Below are 22,642 nucleotides of genomic sequence, written 5' to 3'. Positions count from 1 at the left end.
AAACATTTTATTAACTTTCTTTTTGTGTGGATGTGAAGAACTGTCACATAATGGTAAATGAGGCGGAGTTAGGTAATCTGGCGGGCTTTATAACAGCACAAGGAAATTCAGCTCAGAAATCTCAGAATGGATTTGTGTTTATAGGAGGAGTTGTAAACGGTACCGGTTCTGTCTATCTTGGTAGAGCTTATGGGCCTTATTCTACCGTTATTTTTTATCGTACTTATTTTTCGGAAGTTGTTCACCCCAAAGGATGAGACTTCTGGCAGCAGGAAAAACACTTGTAAGTTGATTTATCTTCTTAAAAGCCTCCAGTTTATAGTACGAAAAACTCCGACTCTTAGCCACAACCATAAAGAACTTTGATAGAGGGGCCCTTTTCCACCTATTACTTGATCTATTTGGTTACAAAAATATGATAAATGCACCGAAAACCTAAGACGATTTTGGACCAAAATCAGTCATCAAAGACTAGGATTTCGTCCATACAAGTGAGATGTCTGAACTGAAACTCCCAACTGTTTGAGCACAAAGTTGTCTTTGACTTTCAACCCTACTGTCACTGATTTAAAATTATCAACTAGATAGTCAGATAAAAGAATACTCTACCATTATAGAGGGGGTCTTTTGAGTACCTTTGGCCAATTTGAGTAAATTTAATGGGTTAATTCCGTTTTGGCCCCCGATTTGTGACCAACTGGCCGTTTTGGCCCCCATAAGTGTCCGGCAGTTCGTTTTAGCCCCAAGGGCTAAATTTTTGACGAAATTATCCTCGGGGGCCAAAACAGAATTATTTGTGAAAAAGGTTAAAAACAAAAAAAAAACCACATCACACCTTTCTTTATCATCCACCTCATCTTATCACTCCTCCACCACACCACCTCCTCTCCACCTCACCCTTCTTCTCCGGCGGAATGTTGCCGGCCGGAATTTTTTATTCCGGCCGGTCACTTTATTAAAAAAAAAAAAATTCTCTCTCTTCTTCTTCCTTTCTCTCTCTTCTTCTTCCTTTCTCTCTCTTCTTCCTCCTTTCTCTCTCTCCTCTTTTCCCATCCTCTTCTCTCTCCCTCCTCTTCTCTCTCCCTCCTCTCTTTATATCTCCCAATTTCCGGCGAAGGTAAACCTTCGCCGGAAATTTCTGGATCTGGGGTTTGAAACCCCAGATCCAGATCCTCTTCGTCTGGGATTCCAGACGAAGAGGAGTCTCTTCGTCTGGGAACCTCTTCGTCTGGGATTCCAGACGAAGAGGAGTCTCTTCGTCTGGGAACCTCTTCGTCTGGGATTCCAGACGAAGAGGAGTCTCTTCGTCTGGGAACCTCTTCGTCTGGGAACCTCTTCGTCTGGGAACCTCTTCGTCTGGGAACCTCTTCGTCTGGGATTCCAGACGAAGAGACTCCTCTTCGTCTGGAATCCCAGACGAAGAGGATCTGGATCTGGGGTTTCAAACCCCAGATCCAGAAATTTCCGGCGAAGGTTTACCTTCGCCGGAAATTGGGAGATATAAAGAGAGGAGGGAGAGAGAAGAGGAGGGGAAAAGAGGAGAGAGAGAAAGGAGGAAGAAGAGAGAGAAAGGAAGAAGAAGAGAGAGAATTTTTTTTTTTTTTTTTTTTTTTAAGTGGCCGGCCGGAATTTTTTATTCCGGCCGGCAACATCCTGCCGGAGAAGAAGGGTGAGGTGGAGAGGAGGTGGTGTGGTGGAGGAGAGATTAGATGAGGTGGACAAACAAAAAGAAAAATAAAAATTACAGAAATGCCACCGGGGTAGAATTGGGAGGTTGGATAAAATTTGGGGCCAAATAGGAAATTTTTGGGGCCAAAACGAACTGCCGGACACTTATGGGGGCCAAAACGGCCAGTTGGTCACAAATCGGGGGCCAAAACGGAATTAACCCAAATTTAATTCTTGACTAATTAAATCTAAGATAATTCAATGTAATATTTCAGGGATACGTTGATGTTCGCAGAGGCGGAATGTCAAGGACCAGGGGCGAAAAATACATCTAGAGTAGATTGGAGAAAGAAATTAAGCTTAAAAGAAATTCAGCGCTATACTAATATCTCTTTCATCGACCCAGAAGGATGGGTCCGCAAGCAACCCTCCCCTCAAAATTGATCTTTTTTCTCACGTACTTACTGCTAGAAAACTACGTAGTCATTGAATAGAGTCCCATTATAAGTGAATACTTTGTATTAGATTTATAGAAGACCCTAATTTAATGTTAGCTCTCACAAGAGATTTTTATTTTTCTTGGTATCATCCTCATTATTTTTATTCATGATTCCGACATCCAAACACATCATAAGTTTCTTTTCTGGTCAAGTATATTCATATCATCACTTCAAATAAGTGAAGAACATGCATGACTCACCAAAATGAACAAGTCAAATTGAATTAGCAGTTCTCGTGAATCTATTTCCAGCATTATCTTTACAGAAACTCCTGCTCGTTACCAACACAACTCATCATACTGGATACTTGATGATAAGTTGACGATATAAGAAAATTTGAGACTTGCCTGAAGAATAGATAATGAGATTTGAAACTTCACAATATCAAAAAAAAAATTCAATTCAGTGAAATTTATAAGTAATAATTATACTATTTTTAAGAACTAAATACTAAATAGGATAAACAGAAGATAAAAGAAAGTTTTCTAACCAACAGTCCAATTATAGGTAGCACAACCAAGATCTTGACACTCATTAAAGCAAACCTCAAACTTGTGATTTCCATCTAGCAGGCCCATGTATGAAACTTTCTTTTCTTCACATTTTGATGAAATATGATTATCTAGCCGTAGATAAACACTTTTAAGATAAGTGGAAATACAAAATAAAATAAAATAAGGAAACAAACTAAAACAAGAAATACTTGCCTTGCATTGAAAGCTAAAATTTTTGCCATTATTTCACTTCATAACAACAACAACAACACCAACACCAACAACAACATCAAAATTTGAAGACATTATCCAAGATATACCCAATTCATGAACCAATTGTTGTTCCTCTGGTTATCAGTTGATAAGTTGATTTGTCTCTGTCTTGTCTTGGTTTAGACAGAGCTTCCTTTCTCTAATTTGTAGAGAGATAGACTGTAAGAGAATAATGATTTATCTTCCTTTTTTCGGATTAACCGAGTTAGACAAACGTTAATGTAGTCGAGGTGAGAATAAATTCTCTTTCCTTAAGACATTTTACACCCCCGTAACAGTACCAAACGTGAGGGTGAATGCCTTCGGAATACAACGACTTTCCTTTCAGAATTTTAAGATGGTACTTCTATATTCTGAAAGCGGACGAACCTTGGTAAGTATTATGAATTTTTGGACTTGTGCGAATGATCTTTTAGACGCTTTAAAAAATTCACTCGAAAACTTCTTTCTTCCTTTTTCTTCTAGATATTCAAGGCAAACCAGAACCTCTAGAATTACTTCTCAATCAGATATTCTAGACAAACCAGAACCTCTAATTGTTAGAAGAGAAGAGAAGAAGAGAATGAATTTGATGTCTTAGACGCTTTATGATTATCACTTCACTAAAAACTTCTTTCTTCCTTTTTCTAGATATTCTAGGCAAACCAGAACCTCTAGAATTACTTCTCAATCAGATATTCTAGACAAACTAGAACCTCTAATTGTTAGAAGATAAGAGAAGAAGAGAATGAATTGATGTGTGAAATGAAGTAGGTTTAGGTCGTTTATATAGGAATTGAGTAAGCAGATTAGTTTGGGACACATCTCTTGAGTTTTTTGGGACAAAACTCTTAGTTTTTGGGACACAACTCTTTGAGAAGAGTTGGTTATTTAACTGGTAATTTCGGCAAGCTTTCAAACCTTCAGATTAGCCTTAAAAACTCGGGAGAAACGCCCATCCTTAGATGGCGTTAGTTCCATCCCGGGAGTTGCCACCAGATGAGGAGATTAGCCATTAGATCGAAGATCAAGCGAAATCCCGAACCATGCCCGACAAGGAATGAATGCACGTCGTTGGATCTCGTTGATCCAACGGGTCTCGCGTGTTCCCAACGCTGTCCCGATTATCTTTATGCCTGACCATTAGATCTGGTTTAAAAAACTCGGGTTGAACGCGAGCCGTCCAGATCTGGACGTGCTCGCTTCGCCCAGATGGTTCCCAATTAAACTTTGTCCGTTTTGACGTTTTGGGCTCTATTTCAACCGATTTTCGTCAAAACTTTCAACTTGAATTTCTCATTCATTCGGAATCGGATTTGAGCGATTCTTGGCTCTAAATTGAAGAGCCCGATGAGACGAACGCAGTGGTGCATTCCGTTTCTGAGTTTGACGAGTCGGGTCGAGTCAAAATTGGCTCCGATTCCAACACCAATCACAATGAGGAGTCGTACTAGCGACGTTTGATTTATAACTAATATTCTTACGTGTATTATAACACAAATGCACCCAGTAAAAACCCTAGAAAACCGGTTATATTAGAACATGTATTATAACACGATGGGCACAAAACGAAGACTTAAATGGTGTCATTTTGGAAGATGATTGCTTAATGCTTAATTGTGATCTGAAGGGCCCATCATAATTGATCCTCTTTTGTTGTTATATCAAGAAGCTTATTGAATCCATAGCCAAGCTAACTAGATCCTCTCAATTAAATCATTTCTGAGATGTCTGGAGAGAATCTTTTCAAGCTCTTCGACACCTTCGAGTTTTCTTACTCGATGAATATGGTCTTTCTGTGTAAAAATCATAACAAGACACTGTTAAGTTTGTGGCCATCCAACTCAAAACCGATTGGCAATGAGTGGAGAGGACCTATACTTTATATTCTTGGTTGCTAGTTACCCATTCTCCCATGTGGGACTATTCTCACACGCCCCCTCACGTGTGGCGTTCTTTGAGTGTTTTTTTTTCTTTACGGGTGACGTGGAGCACGTGTGGCTTTTAAACCTATCACGTGTGGGGCTAGCTCTGATACCATGTTAAGTTTATGGCCATCCAACTCAAAACCAATTGGCAATGAGTGGAGAGGACCTATACTTTATATTCTTGGTTGCAAGACACGACTCATCCAGAGTATATGGGTAACTGTTCACTTCAAAAATTGATGCTTATCCACAAGACTTAGGATCCAAAGACTTGTTAATTTCTATTTTGGATATCATTTAAACTTCACTAATACGTATGTTGAAGATGCAGTTGTATGGGTTGCTTGAACACCAAAAGACATGTATTCTAAACTATTTGTTAAATTGACTAAATGCATAATAATATGCAAAAACACATTATTCAATTTTAGAAAAATTTGTGTTTGTAACTCACTTGACACGGAATCATGTGTAGCAACTACATACGACCTTTGTGACTATTGGGCAGCAATTGCTACGACTAATAAATATTCATAGCAAATGTTGACTAATAGCTAACGGAACGAGTAGTCCGTAACAAAACAGGCGTAGCTAAAGCCCGTCCATTTTGTAATGTAAATAATGAAGTTTTATTGAATTTTTAAAAAAAATTATACATTATTGAAAACTAGAAAAAAATCACGTAATTAGATTATGTGCTTACTGCTTAGGAAGAGAATCCATACTCCGAATAAGACTCTAAGGTAGCGAAACGTTTCTCATTGAACGCGCAAAGAAAGCGCATATAAACCATGAGTGAAGCTCATTTAAGCTAAATTATGACATGAATGTTTCTTTAGTGGAAAAACCAGGCTTTATATCTTAACATGTCTAAGAAAAAAGTGATTCGTAGTTAAGGTCTATGTTTTAGAAATGACAATATGAATCCTTGTAATTACATAAGAAAGATATGATTCGATCATTCACATATTTCCTAGACCTCATGTGTAGTCGTGGTGTATATTTTATACGAATGTACGATTTCAACTCTCAATATGTTTGTGAAGCATCGACCCTTTATAAACAGAGTAGCTGAGTCGATTTTTTCACAATCAAAATATCAAAAAATTATCGAAACTTCTCGCTTGTGGCAAGGCAAGCCGACACCAATACAAAAATGAAAATCAAGAGAATCAGAATGGTCCTGGCGGGGCTTGAACCCGCGACCTTCGGCTCATAAGACCAACGCTCTAACCAACTGAGCTACAGGACCATTTCGTATTCAAAATTTTGTTTTCTTTTTTTTATCATTGTTTAGACGTTTTGTTGTTCCGGCTAGTACCCGATTAATTCAAGTGGGTTGGTATAAGAACCCATAAAGTGATTTGACGAAATTTCAAAAAAAATTTGATGGTTGGAATCTTTGAGAAGTTCAAACAACGATCTCCAAAGGACGTACTTTAGTGTTCTACCAACTGAACAATTTGAATGTTATTTTTATTTTGTTAGTACTTAGTAAAAGTTTTTTTCTGAATTATTCTTGAATGTTCATCACTTTAAACAATTGTTTTCAAGACGTATACGTTTTTATTTTTATTTTTTTTTTGTTGGGGATACATTTATTCTTATTCATAAATTATATAAATTGAAATTCAAATTGAACAAAGTTTTATTCATCCATTACTGCATCATTTTGAAGATAAACCCCACCATGGTGCTTATTATATAAAAGTACTATTCATAAATTGTATCATGGATCCATTGGTGAAGTATTTATTAGTGGTCACCTTTCTTCATAAATGGAGCGGGTAATCGGGTTCAAAGTTAGTTCATGGGTGGGTCTGACCGGACCCGGATGTGCTAGGTTTCATAGTCATTGCTTGTGCATGTGGTTCATTAGCTCGGCTGCCTAGGTTACTGGTAACAGCAGCTTTTGGGCAAATAAGAGTACAGACTATACCTAACCAATCGAAATCTGATCTAGGTGTAAACCCATTACTTCCGGGTAATCCATAACCATTACGATTTTCAGACTCACTTGTTTGTGTAGTAGGCCCAGTTTCAGATTCACTTGCACCTGTACTAGGTCCATAGCCAGAAGACCCAGATTCACTTCTAGACCCGTCTGCTCCTGTGCCAGGCCCATAGCTAGGTTTACTAGTCATTGTTAGTTTATGGGGTTCATTAATGGGCCAACTTGGGCCATGTTGGTTAACAACTGCTTTTGGGCAAAAGAGAATACAAAAGATAGTTAACCAATCACCAGGTGATGGCAATTCTACTCCTGAACCATCACTACCTCCAGGCATACCACTTCCAGGCCCAAACCCATATCCATTCCCGCTTCCATAATCATCACTGCTACCCGACCCGTCTGCTCCTGTATCGAACCCATAGGCAGCACCACTTTGAGACCCATCTGCTCCGGAACTAGGTCTAGACATATCTCCTCCTATGCTTGATCCATAGCTAGATCCAGCTCCAGACCCGCCTGCTCTTGTATCATATCTATCATCATAACCACTTCTTGACCCACTACCACCCGTTCTTGGTCCATATCTATAACCAGTACCTTGTGATCCATATACATAACCATTGCGGCCTCCATAACCATGGCCTGGAGCACCGTTACTTCCGGGACCATGCACGTAACCACCAACACCTATAGGCCCGATTTCGATACCTCCACCAACACCACCACCCCAACCACCAATTAGCTTTTCTCCAACTCCTGCCATCATGGAGTCCCCATTTTTCATACCCATGTCATTTTTATGATCTTTATCCATGATAACTCTATGAGCAAAAGACACACTTAACATTAGGGTTAGTGAGAGAAAGAAAGACAAAGAAACCCATTTTGAGAACCTCATTTTTCTATTTCTTTTACCTTGAAATTCAACTAGTAAGCTTGCTTTGTTATGAGAGTATGAAGTTCTTCATTAGCTATTTATACCCAAATGTGAATGAAATTTAAATCAAACTCTACTGTTTTCAATGGGTAATTTGTTGGAAAATAATATAAGGGAAGCAATTTTTGCACTACTTATGCCCCGAAAATCGGGTTTCATGATACTTTTGTGATTAAATTACGTGTTTTAGTTTGTAATTACCTCTTTCAAACATCCATTTGTAATTTGCTTAATTGTTTGAAAGCGCCAAATGTGTGAGCACCTAAAATTTATAATACCCTGAGGTAAGTGTATTTCATCTCATTAAAAACATGCTTCTTTTCTCTATTTAGAATGATTTCTTCTGAATTGGAATTTAAAAATGCTCTCTCTTAACCTCGATCGGCATTTTTTTCTTTTGTTATAAAATGTGAGGAATAAAAATAAGAAAGAAATGCACCAGCCGGGAATCGAACCCGGGTCTGTACCGTGGCAGGGTACTATTCTACCACTAGACCACTGGTGCTTGATGATTGAATTAGTTCATTGAAACACTACCTTAGTAGTTTGGAGTTGGTTGTCTGTTTTGGGTTTACTAGCTCAGGCTAAGTGTGGCAGCTCTTGTCTTCTTAGTTATCCACTATCTTTGTAGAAACTACCCTGTATTTGAAGGAATCAGCTGAGAACTGGTTATGAGTGTTATGTGTTAATTTTTTTCGTTGGGCTGATGTAACCTTTGGTTCCCCTCGTACACTTTTGTTAGATAAATAATAAAGTTTATAGTGAATTTTAAAAAAAATGATAAATTATTGAAAGCTAAAAAATCACATAATTAGATTATGTGCTTAGGAAGAGAGTCCTTACTCTGCATAAGACTCTAAGGTAACCAAACGTTTCTCATTGAACACACATATGAAGCGCATATAAAACCATGAGGTGTGGTCAAGTGGTTCATACTTGAGTGAAGCTCATTCTAGTATAGTTATAACATGTACGTTTATTTGGTGGAAAAACCAGGCTTTAAATCGTTTCTAAGAAAGAATTGATTCGGATTTACGATCTATGTTTTAGAAATGACACTATGAATCCTTGCAGTTACATAAGAATGAAACAATTCGATCATTCACATATTTCCTAGACCTCATGTATAGTTGTGGTGTATATTGTATACAAATGTACGATTTCAACTCTCAATATGTTTGCGTAGCATCGACCCTTTATGAACCAACAAGTTTACGTGACCCGCCTCTTTGAACTCTCACTTGAACCCCATGTAAGAGAAACAAGGATTTCTCTCTCCACGTGACAAAGGATTTCTCTCTCCAGGAGGCGGGTCGAGTATACATTTTGTTTATAAACAAAGTAATTGAGTTGATTTTTTGTTTATACAATACAAAAATGATAATAACATGTTAAGAGAAATACACATAATGGTCTTGGCGGGGCTCGAACCCGCGACCTTCGGCTCATAAGACCAACGCTCTAACCAACTGAGCTACAAGACCCATTTCATGTTAAAAAATTTGTTCTTTTATTTTGTAATTATTTCTTTAGACGTTTTGTCGTTCTAGCTAGAACCTGATTAATTCAAGTGGGTAGGTATAAGAACTGATAAAGTGATTTGACTGAATTTTAAGAAGAAATCGATGGTTGGGTCCTTGAGAAGTTCCAACAACAATCTCCAAAAGACTTGCTTTAGTGTTCTACCAACTGAACAATCAGAATGTTATTTTTATTTTATTACTTACTAAAAGGTTTTTTCGAATTATTTCTGAATGTTCATCACTTAAACGATTGTTTTTAAGACATATACATACATTTGTTCTTATTCATAAATTATATAAATTGAATTTCATATTGAACAAAAGTATACAATATGCAAATTCAAGGTTCCAAATTGGTTTAGAACAAAGTTTTATTCATCCATTAATGCATCATTTTGAAGATAAACCCCTCCATGGTGCTTATTATATAAAAGTATTACTCATAAATTGTAGCATGGATCCATTGGATGAAGTATTTATTAGTGGTCACGTTTCTTCATATATGGAGCGGGTAATCGGGTTCAACGTTAGTTCATGGATGGGTCTGACCCGACCCGGATGTGCTAGCTTTCATAGTCATCGCTTGTGCATATGGTTCATTAGTTCGGCTGCCTAGGTTACTGGTAATAGCAGCTTTTGGGCAAGTAACAGGACAGACTATATCATGAAACCAATCGAATTCTCTAGGTGTAATAAACCCATTACTTCCGGGCAAACCATCTCCGTATCCATAACCGTTAGGATTTTCAGATTCACTTGCACCTGTACTAGATTCACTTCTAATCCAGTCTGCTCCTGTGCCACGCCCATAACTAGGTTTAGTACTCATGGTTAGTTTATGGGGTTCATTGATTGGCCAACTTGGTCCATGTAGGTTAACAACTGCTTTTGGGCAAAAGAGAACACAAAAGGCATTTAACCACTCGGTATATGATGGCAGTCCTACTCCAGAACCATCACTACCTCCAGGCATACCACTTCCAGCCCCAAACCCATATCCGTTTCCGCTTCCACCACTGCCTACTCCAGACCCGTCATTAGTGGTTCCGGACCAATCTGCTCCTGTATCGAACCCATAGGCCGCACCACTTTTAGGCCCATCTGCTCCGGAACTAGTTCTAGACATATCTCCTCCTATGCCTGATCCATAGCTAGATCCAGCTCCAGACCCGCCTGCTCTTGTATCATATCCATCATCATAACCACTTATTGACCCACTCCCACCCGTTCTCGGTCCATATCTATAACCAGTACCTTGTGATTCGTATCCATAATCATTGCCGCCTTCATAACCATCACGCGGAACACGGTTACTTCCGGGACCATACCCGTATCCACCAAAACCAATAGGCCCGATTTCGATACCTCCACCAACACCACCACCCCAACCACCAATTAGCTTTTCTCCAACTCCTGCCATCATGGAGTCCCCATTTTTCATACCAATGTCATTTTTATGATCTTTATCCATGATAACTCTATGAGCAAAAGAAACACTCAGAGACAGTGTTAGTGACAGAAAGAAAGACAAAGAACCCCATTTTGAGAACCTCATTTTTCTATTTGTTTGACCTTGAAATGCAACTAGTAAGCTTGCTTTGTTATGAGACTATGAAGTTCTTCATTAGCTATTTATACCCAAATGTGAGTGAAATTTAAGTCAAACTCTATTGTTTCCAATGGGGTTTTTTTGACTACTTGTGCCCCAAAAATCTGGTTTCATGATACTTTTGTGAATTAAATTACGTGTTTTAGTTTGTAATTACCTCTTTCAAAATTTATATTACTAGGTATAACCCGTGCCTCCGGCACGGCGAATATCTTTGGGTGCATTATTTAGTTAGCAAATACAATAGTCTTATAGTCTAATGCATTTAGTTTGTAAGAAAGAATATTACATCCCTTCTAAATTATTCAAATCCGTGAAAATAAAATTATTTGTCAAATCTTATATATCAAATAAAAAGGCTGGATTGGTACCCTCATGCAGGAAACTAACTCCTTTATAACCTAGCAAAAGAAAAAAAGAGACAAATCTTTAAAAAGAATTTCAAATTTAACACTTAAATGTCCCTTAAAAGAAGAGATAGTCGGTAGTTAGATTCCTAAATGGAAAGAACATTTCTCTCTTCCGAACTCATTTGGATCCTCCAATTCTACACAACCATCTACCAAAGCCACCAATCCTACATCTACCAACGCTAAAAAGAAGTAGAATAAATCATAACGAAACATAACAAAATTAATTCATCGATACAATAATATTCACGCTTACTAAACCCATATACCTATTTAACATTTTCAGAATCAGCTCAAATTACATGTCTTTTATATTCTTTTTGACATATGCGTCAAGGCTAACGTCTCCAAAAAGACTCCCTTAAGATGGCACTGAATGATATCCAACAGAGAGCAGATCGGCTTCGCAACTTTCTGTTATACAATCTCTTCACAAAATCCCCAACTTTTAACTAGAGTATTTTCATCCGAAACAAAATCTGCAACTCAAATCTTATGTTCATTTAGATGGTTCTTTATTTTCATAAACACTGAACACATTATCGTCCAAATAAAATTAGAAATCAGATAATTAATTAAAAAAAAGATGAACAAAGAAATAATCAACTTCTTGCTTTAAAGCTTTCTGGAACAATTTATCAACTTGAACCAGGTCATATGGTTCTTTCCTGCATAGTTTATCAACATTGAGCATTAAAGCTAAAGGAGACTGAAGATTCGATGCAATATTTTGTGACATGCTTTACCTTATAAGACCTCCCAAATCTACCAAAAAATGCCATCCTAACTGACATGACAGTTAAGATGTTCCCAATTCTAAGTGAGAATTTCTTAACCTCTACTTTCTGCATAACTTGACCCAGCAGTCCCAACAAAACCTAATTAAGCACAACACCATATTGTCTCCTCTATATATAGGAGTGTACTTGGTGAAGCCCTAGATGAGCAATTCATGATTTCTAATGATGACTTAAGGTAATCAATTCTAATAGTACTTTTTACTTGTTTGTGGGTAGGGTTGTGATGACACTGATTACTGTTCTAGCAGGATAACTGAAATCAACATCCTTCAATTCGATATCTCCACGAATATCAGACAACATACGACCATTAGGGTCACAAGCATCTATATCCGGCTTCCTGTTAATTGTCTCAAACATCTTAAACGCAGCGTTGTGGCTCAATTGGTGTGTGTGTATATATTATCCAATCTTAAGTCTGAAAAATGTACTAATATTTTGCAGGGAAAAATTGTTGATCCCCACTTGATGCACAACTTTAGCTCCATTTGCACAATAAAGTCAGAAGACCCACCTCCCCAAGAACCCAAAAGTGAACTATAGAGTTCACTAAAGTTACTATTCACATCATTCTAAATTAGAAAATTTTGAATTTAAAACACAACAAAATCCCCTTTCTAGAAGTAAGTACTATGAGAAGAGTTCATTTTGATAACATTAAATTCAATTCTTCTTCATAGTACGCGATCAATTTTGTGTAGAGGATCTAAAGTTAAACTTAACATATATGAGGTGTCTAATCTCTGTAAATCCCGCAAACATCATGATTTCACATTGTCATGAAACAAATTTGAAAGGAACAAAAAGAAATTTATAAAAACACAGTACTAACTGTGTCGACGCCGACCAAATTCGCAAACGAATGAAGCCAAAAAAAATTCTGGACCGGATAGTTAATGGTTTTATGGAGGGCAGTAGGAAATTAGAAAATTCAGAGAAGATAAACATAATGCAAAGAAGAACAACACGATTTAGAATAAAATGAAACACTAACCCAATATTTCTTTTAGGACACTATTAATGTAAAGGAATAAGTCACAACTTTGAGCTGAGTTTTGTCATTAAAAAAAACAGCAAGCAGTGAGTTATTAAGAGCATGAAAGGAAGATGAAGATTTCTCTATTGAATTACAATAGTACTCTCAAGAAAAGCCTAGTGATGAATTTGAAAAAAGAAGGTTATGATGCTTCTCTTTGCAAAACTTCATAGGTTACATCATTTAAATGTCAAGGAGGTCTGTGTTCTCTCTCTTCTCTCCTTCTCTCTCTCTCTCTCTGTTTTTAAAATGGGGTTTTTGTGTTTGCAGATAACTATTGTCATGAAACAAATTTGAAAGAAACAAAAAGAAATTTATAATAAATTAAAAACTAACCCAATATTTCTTTTACGACACTATTAAACATAAACAAAAGAAGATGATAAAGAGCATGAAAGGATGATAAAGATTTCTATATTGAACATAAAGCAAGCAATCAGTTTTTACACAACAAAAACTCTTTCAGGCATTTCATCAAACAGAAGATGTGCAAGTTTTACAAAAGAAGAGCAGAAAAATTCAGAGAACAGAACATTCAATATAAAATTCAAAGAACATAACAATTTTTGCGAAAAAAACTGACCTTGCCGGCATCAACCACAACCACCAAACGAATTAAGGAAAGCAAAATCCGAAGCCGATCCTTTCTAATGGAGAATTTCTGAACGGGATGGTTTTTATGGAGAGAATTCAAACAATAAAAATTAAGAAAATTCAGACAATAAAATTCTAAGAAAATAACAATATCGTACCTTGCCGACACCAACCACCAAATGACTTAAGCAAAACAAAATCCAAAGCCAATCCTTTTCTATGGAGTATGTCTGACTGTGATGGTTTTTATGGAGGGAGTTTAGAAGAGGCATGTCCGTGAGGAGGGATGTGTCTCTCCGTGACAAGCCTCCGAAAAGATACATACCCACAAGCACTCGGGTAACTCAATCCAACGGTGGATGCTAGTGATGACGTGGGACGGACGGCCGGATTTATCCAGGGGTTTGTCCCAGTCAGCACACATCCACCTATTTTATTATATAGATTTTTTTGGTCACAAACTCGAATATTTGAATTTTGTTTGGTTGAAAACCTAGTACTTTTTGAAAAGCTGTTGCAAAAACAAATTATATTGTTTGATTAAAAGCCCAATACTTTTTAGAAAGTTGTTGCACGCTGTTGCAAAACAGTTGCAAGGTGCTTGCAAAAAATTGCTGCAAAGTGTTGCAAAAGTTATTACAAAGTTGGTTAAACTGCTATTGCGTGCACTCCTCAAACAAATTAATAAATTGTGATGTTGTGGGGTAAGTGAAAAGCAGTTTAAGATGTTATCATCAAAGAACAAAACTAGTGAACAATTACAACCTTGTCACATGTAGATTAGGTTAGTTTAGTGATAGTATATAATTAAATTACGCACCTAGAAAATACTAGAATCATAAATTTAAATAATATACGCACAAAATAAGTCTTTAGTAATAATATTTTTACTACACCTTACACCAAAATAATGAATTACAATTACAAAATCACATTACCAGATCATTATTCTTGGTATCATATACTTTTTTCACACGTCAAACATTATTTTAGTGTTCTTAACAGAAATAGTAAGTCTAATGGGATAAACTCAATTACCAATTAGTATTGAGGGAGTAAACTCAAAAACCCTCAGAAACAAAAACGTCCAAATTAAAACCACGTAACGGTAAGTGAAAGTTATTTCAAAATCAACTTTGCAATTTCTTTATAGCAAAATGCAAAAGAATTTATTTCAATAAAAAAAAGGGAGATTGGGTTAACCATCAAAAATGAGGGAAGAAATAGGTTTCCCATCCTAGGTAGCCAGAAAATGGAAGGCAGGTCCAAAGACTCAGGTTGGGAAAAAAATGACGAAATGACCCTTAGAAAACAAAGTATTTACGGTTCATGCCATCGAAAATTACAAAATTGTCATCGAAATTTTCTCGGGAAACGATTTCTTTTTTCTGAAAAAGAATCTGACAACCCGTCCATCAAAATCTATACTGTTCAGAAATTTACGGAATTGCCACTGAAAAATTCCCGGGAAACGAAATTTTTTTTGAAAAAATTGTCTGACGCACCGGGAAATTATTTTATTTACTGGAAATTCTCTTTTGTACTAGACACTTTTGTACCGGTAATTTTCTTGTGACCGGGAAATTATTTTATTTACCGGAAATTTTCTTTTGTACTAGACACTTTTGTACCGGGAATTTGAAATTTCGTTTGAAAATTTCAAATTTTCAAAAAAAATTGAAAATTTGAATATTCTTGTGTACGGAAAATTATTTTATTTACCAGGAAGAGATGGTTTGCTGGGCGGGAATTTGAATTTTCAAAAAAAATTGAATTTTTGAATTTTTTTTTGTGTACGGGAAATTATTTTATTTACCATTCAATTTTTTTTTGTCAGGAAACGTCAGCATGTCCTGTCCAAGGGCAAAGGGGGATAAAAAAAAATCAGGAAACAATGAGTTGTCCTGACATTTGGACTGGAAACTCATTTTTTAGTAAAGTTGGATTTATTTTGGTTTTACCCCCCGAAAATTGGACCTTTCACTCGAAAATCCAAAAAAAAGAATGCAAAAATTCAATTTCCATCACATATTTAGGAAGAAACAAAATAATATTATAAATATTTTTATTTTTAACAAGTGAATATTGAATTAACCTAGATTTTCCTTAACAAAAAAAATGAATTAACCTAGATTTTTTTTGGTACAAGTTTGAATAGGCCTAGATGGTCCTTATTTCAATATTTTCATTTACAAGATATAAGATGAAAGGTCAAGAAACACTGACTTCTATATCAATCCATTTGTCAATTAAGAGTTAACTATTATGAGAGTTAACTATTATGAGTTAACTATTATGAAAGCCCTAAAAGTGAATATGCTTCCACTTCAGAAAAATACTTCGGCTCTCAGCTTTTCATAGGAGCTCAGAAGACTAAGGTTTTTAAGGACATTCTAGATCAAATCAATAGTAAGCTGAATAAATGGAATCATTGTTATTTATCCCAAGCTAGTCGCACTGTGGTCATCTCGACCATAGCTGCAGCCATACCCCGATATCAGATGCAATGCTTTGCAATTCCCAAAGGAATTAGCAAAAGTATCAAGTCCGCTCAACGAAACTTCTGGTGGGATAAGTCAAAGGGTATATGCACCAAAGCATGGTCTTATATTTGTTTACCGAAGACCATGGAGGGTCTAGGTATCCATCTTCCAGAACTTGACAACACTGTTTTACTCACTAAAATGGCCTGGAGACTCAAGACTAATCCAGAAGCTATATGGGCTAAACTCATCAAAGATAAGTACTTTCCTAACTCCGACACCCCTGGTCCAACTAAAGCTCATCACTCTTGGATTTGGAAAAATATAAGGAAGCACTACAACTTTATTGAAGATCTCTCCCTATGGGAAGTGCAATAAGGAAATGATATTAATATATGGGAAGATAATTGGATCCCTGAGATGGATAGAACTTTGGTAAACAACAATAACTCTAATCTGACCAAAGTTGCACAGCTGATCACGAACAACAATTGGGATAATGATATTCTCAATGCCAACTTTGATACTAATACTCAAAACCTCATCAAAGTCATCCCAGTGAATACCGAAGGCAAAGACCACCTCAAATGGAAGCTTACAAAATCGGGAAAATTTACGGTTGCATTTATGTACCAGCACTTAAGCACCAATAACATTACCCAGAATCTTAACTCTCGGAACTGGAAGTTTATATGGTTTCTCCCTGCTGTTCCTCGAATCAAAATATTCATCTGGAAAATTTGCAATAAAGCTCTCCCGGTCAGAGAAAGAATAGGCAAATATATTGACAACAATACGTATTGCCCTAACTGTACAGCCAACGAATCTATTGAGCATGCTCTCTTACACTGTGCAATAGCGAAAAACATTTGGTTCTACTATAATATCATCACTGAGACATCTCTTCCATTGAGGAATGGATCTTCTCTTGGGAAGAGAATTCTGATCTTTGTTATACCAAAGAGAATATACACTATACTGCTATCCTTTGGATTTTATGGAAAATGCGTTGCGATCACTGCTTTCAACATGAAATCAATGATCTTCCTAAAATCATCAAAATGATAGAAAACTTTCCGAAAATTAACAAAAAATCTGCGAGAAACAAACAAAAATCTCTAGATAAATGGCAACCTCCGGCTGATGAATTTATTAAGATCAATGTTGATGCTTCATTTTTAAATATAACATCCAATGTGGGAATTAGTATGATAGCTCATGATGTTGATGCAAAATTCGTACAAGCGCAAGTCAAATCTACAAGAGCTAGAAACAGCGAAGAATGTGAAGCCATGGCTATCCTTTTTTGGAATGGGCGAAAGCAAAGAATCACAAATCAATAATCATAGAAAGTGACAATTTCAATCTAATCAAACATCTTTGTAACAAACACCATATTATTCACTGGCAATCCTAGATTCACATCAGGAAAATCCGAGAAAGCAGAAAAGACTTCGAAGCGGTACAATTCCAACACACGAGAAGAGAATTAAACTCGAACGCAGACAAATTAGCTAGATGGGAAAGGAAGCGCAATAAAAGCAAAATGTGAAAGAATATTCCTTGTATTTTAGTTGATACTTACTGTACTAACGTTTGTATTCATTAATGCAATGTTAGTTCAACAAAAAAAAACTATTAGTACCAATATTTCGTTGCCCCACTACAACAAATGGCCTATCAAATTTTGGAACCACATTCATGGATATTAATGTAAATAAAAAAATTTCATAATTGTACTCTTGATCAATTTTCATAAGGGTCCGTGGGTATATAGACCAAAATAATGTTCAAAAAAGGTTTATGATCCAATCTTCCCAAAATATGGATATTTAGTCCTTTTACATTATGGACATAATAACCCATTCTTTATGAAATAACTACCGTCCATGTCCCTCCTACAAAAATCGCGGGATTTTTAATTTTCCAGGGTGAATTTGGAAACTACATCTAACGTGGGCGTGATTTGGGAGATTTAAATCAGCTAACGTATAAATCCGAAATTGATTTTTCTCTCTCTTCTAACCGTTTTGGAAAGTAAATCTATTTCCAAATCGATTCAAAACAAAAATCTTAACCAAATCAGTTTTCTCTCTCTTTATAGATTTGGAAACCAAATCAATTTTCTCTCTCTTACTATGTAAATTTTTTTCGATTCAAATCAATTTTCTCTCACTTAACTTTCAGATTTGGAAATAGAATATTTTCTTGAATCAATTAAGCGTGATTTGGGAATTAATATACAAAACGTATATATCACTTTCTCTCACTTAACTTTCCGGTTTAGAAATAGTATAAATTTTTGTGAACATTACAGCAGCATTTGTTTTAGTTTTTACTCGTATATAATTACACATCGAATACAAATTATGAAACAAATACGTAAATTATGTGTTATTTAGGACAAGGAAACAATCATTTGTCATGTATACAACGTAATTTAACAACGTATGTGGGTCATGTTCAATAAATTACACATAATTTCTTTTACATTACACATCGTTTACATTCTGTTACAAAAAATAAAAAAAAATATTCTCTGGTTCAAAAATGGTGCCCATCCATGTACTCTCCAGTTGTAGTCTTGAGCAGGACACACAACAGTTACACTATATGTCGAAGAGCTAATCCAAATGCTTTTGCACCACCAGGAAACAACTGACCAACTTCAGTAAATATTTTATCCCAGCCATCCGATTTTATTTTCGTTGACTTACTTTGATTTGATGATTCTGTTTGAAATCCCATCTGTTATATCAAATCTACACACATAAATTCACATACGTTAAACAAAAAATCATATATTGTATTATAAATTACATGTACAGTTCCGTAAATTATGTATAATGTTTGTCAAATTTTAACAATATTTGAAGGATTTGAGTCGTTTGGTAAGCTTAACAAGGCTACTGTTTTGGGTGAAAAGTACGCGTAATGGTAAATAAATAATACATAATTTATGTGCACTTATACGATGTTCTATAATTTATTATAAATTATATATATAATGTATAACAAATTACGAGTATTTTACACTTTCTTATAAAAACATGGTACGGAAGATGTTTGCGTAATGTACTAGAAAGTATGCAAATTTACTGTAAATTACCTATAATTTGTTTCAAAGTACATGAGATTTAGTAGTGAAGCGAAGTTGTTCTACTAATGAAATGAGTACTGTTTTGGGTTTAAAGTACGCGTGATTTTCAATAAATTACCCATAATTTATGAACATTAATATAATGTTTTTAATATTATTGATAAAGTATGGATAATTTGTTACGAAATACATATATTATGTTTTCTATTATAAAAACATCGTAGGGAGATGTTTGAGTAATTTACTATAAATTATGGGAATTTACCAGAAACACATGTAATGTAGATTCTGTTATGAGAAACCGTACGGAAAAACGCCGGTTTCATAAATCTGTACGGATTGAAAATGAGATCTGAAGAACAAATGTGAATATCATTAAGCTTAAACAACAATTTAAAGATTTATGATATGATGATTGATTGCAATAATTTCATACTCGATTTGAAGGATTTAGAAAAGAAAATAAACATCAAACATTCGAAAAATAATGAATTAGTAAACAAATCTTTAAAACTTTTACTCAAAATCATATATGATCAACTTTAGAGAGAGAGAATCTGTTATAATAAACTAAAACAGAATATAAAAACTTATGAAAACAGACGAAATTTGATTTCAATAATGTGTTTTACCTGATTAACGATGAAGAAGATGATTTCAGCAGCTTGATTTTTTGATGAAGAAGATGATTTCAGCAGCTCTAATGAATATGAAACGATGAAGAAGATGATTTCAGCAGCTCTAATGAATATGAAACAATGATTCTGATCTAATGGAGGATTTCCAGAAGATTAAGATGTAGGGAGAGAAAGAAAACCATTATTTCAGTTTCGGTTACAGATTTATAATGAAGATCACGGTTTCTTTGTTTAGAAACGTGATTGGAGAGAGAAATTGGGAGATAAAAATGGAAAAGATATTTGGTTAATTAGAAGATAAATGTGTTTTTATATTGGGTTTTTTGAGTTTACCCCCTCACAATTAATTGGTAATTGAGTTTACCCCCTTCAGTAATTGGTAATTGAGCTTACTCCCTTGAATTTAGTTTTTTTGTCAAAACTACTAAGGATATGTTTGGTATGTGGTGATAAAATCAGAAAGTTAATAATATATAAACAAAATCAATCTTTACTAATCATATTCCTGACCAAATCAAACAATAAAATGAGGTAGAATCCCTAATATGAATCATATTGAAGAATAGTTGTTCTTGATAGTGGCAATTAATTCACGTACGCCAAACATAGTCTTTATATTTTTATCACTAATAGTAAGTCCAAGGGGGTAAGCTCAATTACCCATTATTGAGGGGGGTAACCTCAATTACCAATTAGTGAGGAGGGGGTAAGCCCAAAAAACCCTTTTATATTTAAGGAAGGTTAGTTTAGGTATTAAGATTTAGGGTTAATTCCGTTTTGGCCCCCGATTTGTGACCAACTGGCCGTTTTGGCCCCGAATTGTGTCCGGCAGTTCGTTTTGGCCCCAATTTCCTGTTTGGCCCCAACATATTTTTGTAAGCTTCTCCATTCTACCCTTATGGCAATTTTGTAAATTAAATGTATTTTCTTTCTCTTTGTCCACCTCATTAAGCAATTGCCACGTCATATTCGTCCACATAAGGTCGCCGGCGACATCATTTCCGGCGACCACCATTTTTTTTTTTTTTTTTTAACTTCTTCTCCTTCCTTCTTCTTTTCTCTCCTTCCTGTTCTTTCTCTCTCCTTCTTCTTCTCTCTCTCCTTCTCTCTCTCCTTCTTCTTCTCTATGAAGAACATAACTTCAAGTGAACTAATATCCTAAATCAGCTATATGAAAACAAACAATGAAATAAAGCCAACTTCACCGCATAAACCCGTCATTCTAATTTTGATTAGTCTCTTCAATACTAGTTCATTTGATCTATCTAGGGTTTAAAGCATTTTATCTCTTCATCCTAGACAGATAATAACATTCTTTTGGCATCAAATTACCTAATAAAAGCCTTTTTAGAAATCAACACCTAAAGCAATTAATCAATACAGCTATGGCTTTGTGATCCAATAAGAAAATCAAAACAAATCCAAGATCCTCTCTTTCTCCCTATCTATCTATCTATCTATTGATAGATTCTGGATCTACCCATCTAAATTTGCAAAAGAAAACTCATATTTTGTTCACTATCAAATTAAAAAATCTCTAGATTTAAAGATTAATTAAATGAAATTCAAGAGAAAAACTAACCTGTGAAATTGATGGTTTGGAAATAGTCTTTGATTCTTGAGTAAGAACAACAATAAACAGCAAAATCACCAACCCACACAATGACAAGAAGAAAAATTTAGAATACCTCCTTCCAGACGAAGAGGTGTCTGGATCTGGGGTTTTCCCCAGATCCAAACGGTTTCCGGCGAAGGGTTTCCCTTCGCCGGAAACCTATATATTATAGAGAGAAGAGGGGGAAAAAGAGAGAGAAGAAGAAGGAGAGAGAGAAGGAGAGAGAGAAGAAGAAGGAGAGAGAAAGAACAGGAAGGAGAGAGAAGAAGAAGAAGTTAAAAAAAAATAAAAAAATGGTGGTCGCCGGAAATGATGTCGCCGGCGACATTTTCCGGCGACCTTATGTGGACGAATTTGACGTGGCAATTACTTAGTGAGATGGACAAAGAGAAAGAAAATACATTTAATTTACAAAATTGCCATAAGGGTAGAATGGAGAAGCTTACAAAAATATGTTGGGGCTAAACAGGAAATTGGGGCCAAAACGAACTGCCGGACACAATTCGGGGCCAAAACGGCCAGTTGGTCACAAATCGGGGGCCAAAACGGAATTAACCCTAAGATTTATCAAGTATTCTAGGGATTTGTGTTTTCTCTCTAGATGTATCCAAATGGACTAGATGTCTATTTGTATTAATAATTTAGTTTTTAAATTCTTTATGGGATTAGAGAGGATTAAAAGTGTTATTAGGGGCTGTTTTTTGGATCATATACTCAAAAATTCTTTTCATAATTGTACTCTTCGTTATTTGAATTGAGATTATTAGGGTATAAATAATGTTGTTGGGCTTTAGGCTATAGTTTAGTTGAGCTATAAGTCCGGTCTTCTAAGGGTTTGAATGGACGATTATCGAGTTTATCATATCTTTGATGTATCAATGTCAAATGTAATGACTATCGTTGATCGTAGTCAATTTCTAAGAAAAAGAAGTCATTAACATGAAGCTTACCATTCAAAAACTTTATTTGAGACCAATTAAATGGGTCACATCAAATGAGGAAAAAGTATTAAATTGGGATATTTCAATCTTTTCTAAAGTTAATTAACACCATTTTTAGAGAGCTTTAATGGACAAATAAGAAAACACAAAAGAAAATTCG

At 35.6% G+C, this 22,642-nt stretch overlaps 1 protein-coding gene, 1 long non-coding RNA gene, 3 other non-coding genes and 1 pseudogene across 5 annotated transcripts; 1 reads left to right on the top strand and 5 right to left on the bottom strand.

Moving 5' to 3' along the window:
- The first annotated feature begins 50 nt into the window (after window positions 1-50).
- Window positions 51-2,112, top strand: LOC147536244 (putative pectinesterase 52 pseudogene; annotated as a pseudogene).
- Window positions 2,113-6,020: 3,908 nt separating this feature from the next.
- TRNAI-UAU (transfer RNA isoleucine (anticodon UAU)) lies at window positions 6,021-6,094 on the bottom strand. Its single transcript has one exon. It is a non-coding gene; the product is annotated as a tRNA-Ile (tRNA).
- A 294-nt stretch (window positions 6,095-6,388) lies between these two features.
- On the bottom strand, window positions 6,389-8,505 carry LOC147536241 (uncharacterized). Its single transcript, XM_086644682.1, has one exon. It carries the CDS (start codon window positions 7,692-7,694, stop codon window positions 6,651-6,653), a length of 1,044 nt encoding a protein of 347 aa, XP_086500808.1. The 5' UTR covers window positions 7,695-8,505; the 3' UTR covers window positions 6,389-6,650.
- On the bottom strand, window positions 8,168-8,238 carry TRNAG-GCC (transfer RNA glycine (anticodon GCC)). Its single transcript has one exon. It is a non-coding gene; the product is annotated as a tRNA-Gly (tRNA).
- A 638-nt stretch (window positions 8,506-9,143) lies between the features above and the next one.
- TRNAI-UAU (transfer RNA isoleucine (anticodon UAU)) lies at window positions 9,144-9,217 on the bottom strand. Its single transcript has one exon. It is a non-coding gene; the product is annotated as a tRNA-Ile (tRNA).
- A 2,256-nt stretch (window positions 9,218-11,473) lies between these two features.
- Window positions 11,474-14,116, bottom strand: LOC147536239 (uncharacterized). The gene is made up of 3 exons (XR_015225846.1): window positions 13,864-14,116; window positions 13,695-13,772; window positions 11,474-11,754 (listed from the first exon to the last, which is right to left on the bottom strand). It is a non-coding gene; the product is annotated as an uncharacterized LOC147536239 (long non-coding RNA).
- Between the last annotated feature and the right edge of the window lie 8,526 nt (window positions 14,117-22,642).

Source organism: Eschscholzia californica, unplaced genomic scaffold (assembly GCF_041429995.1).
Source record: "Eschscholzia californica isolate CP2 unplaced genomic scaffold, dmEscCali1.0.p SCAF_5, whole genome shotgun sequence".
Taxonomy (NCBI): Eukaryota; Viridiplantae; Streptophyta; class Magnoliopsida; order Ranunculales; family Papaveraceae; genus Eschscholzia; species Eschscholzia californica.
Note: the sequence above shows the minus strand (reverse complement) of the source record. Positions and strands in the feature narration are given on the sequence as shown.

Excerpts from the sequence above, each read along its gene's own strand:
- LOC147536241 (XM_086644682.1), bottom strand. The coding sequence starts at position 7,694 with ATGAGGTTCTCAAAATGGGTTTCTTTGTCTTTCTTTCTCTCACTAACC.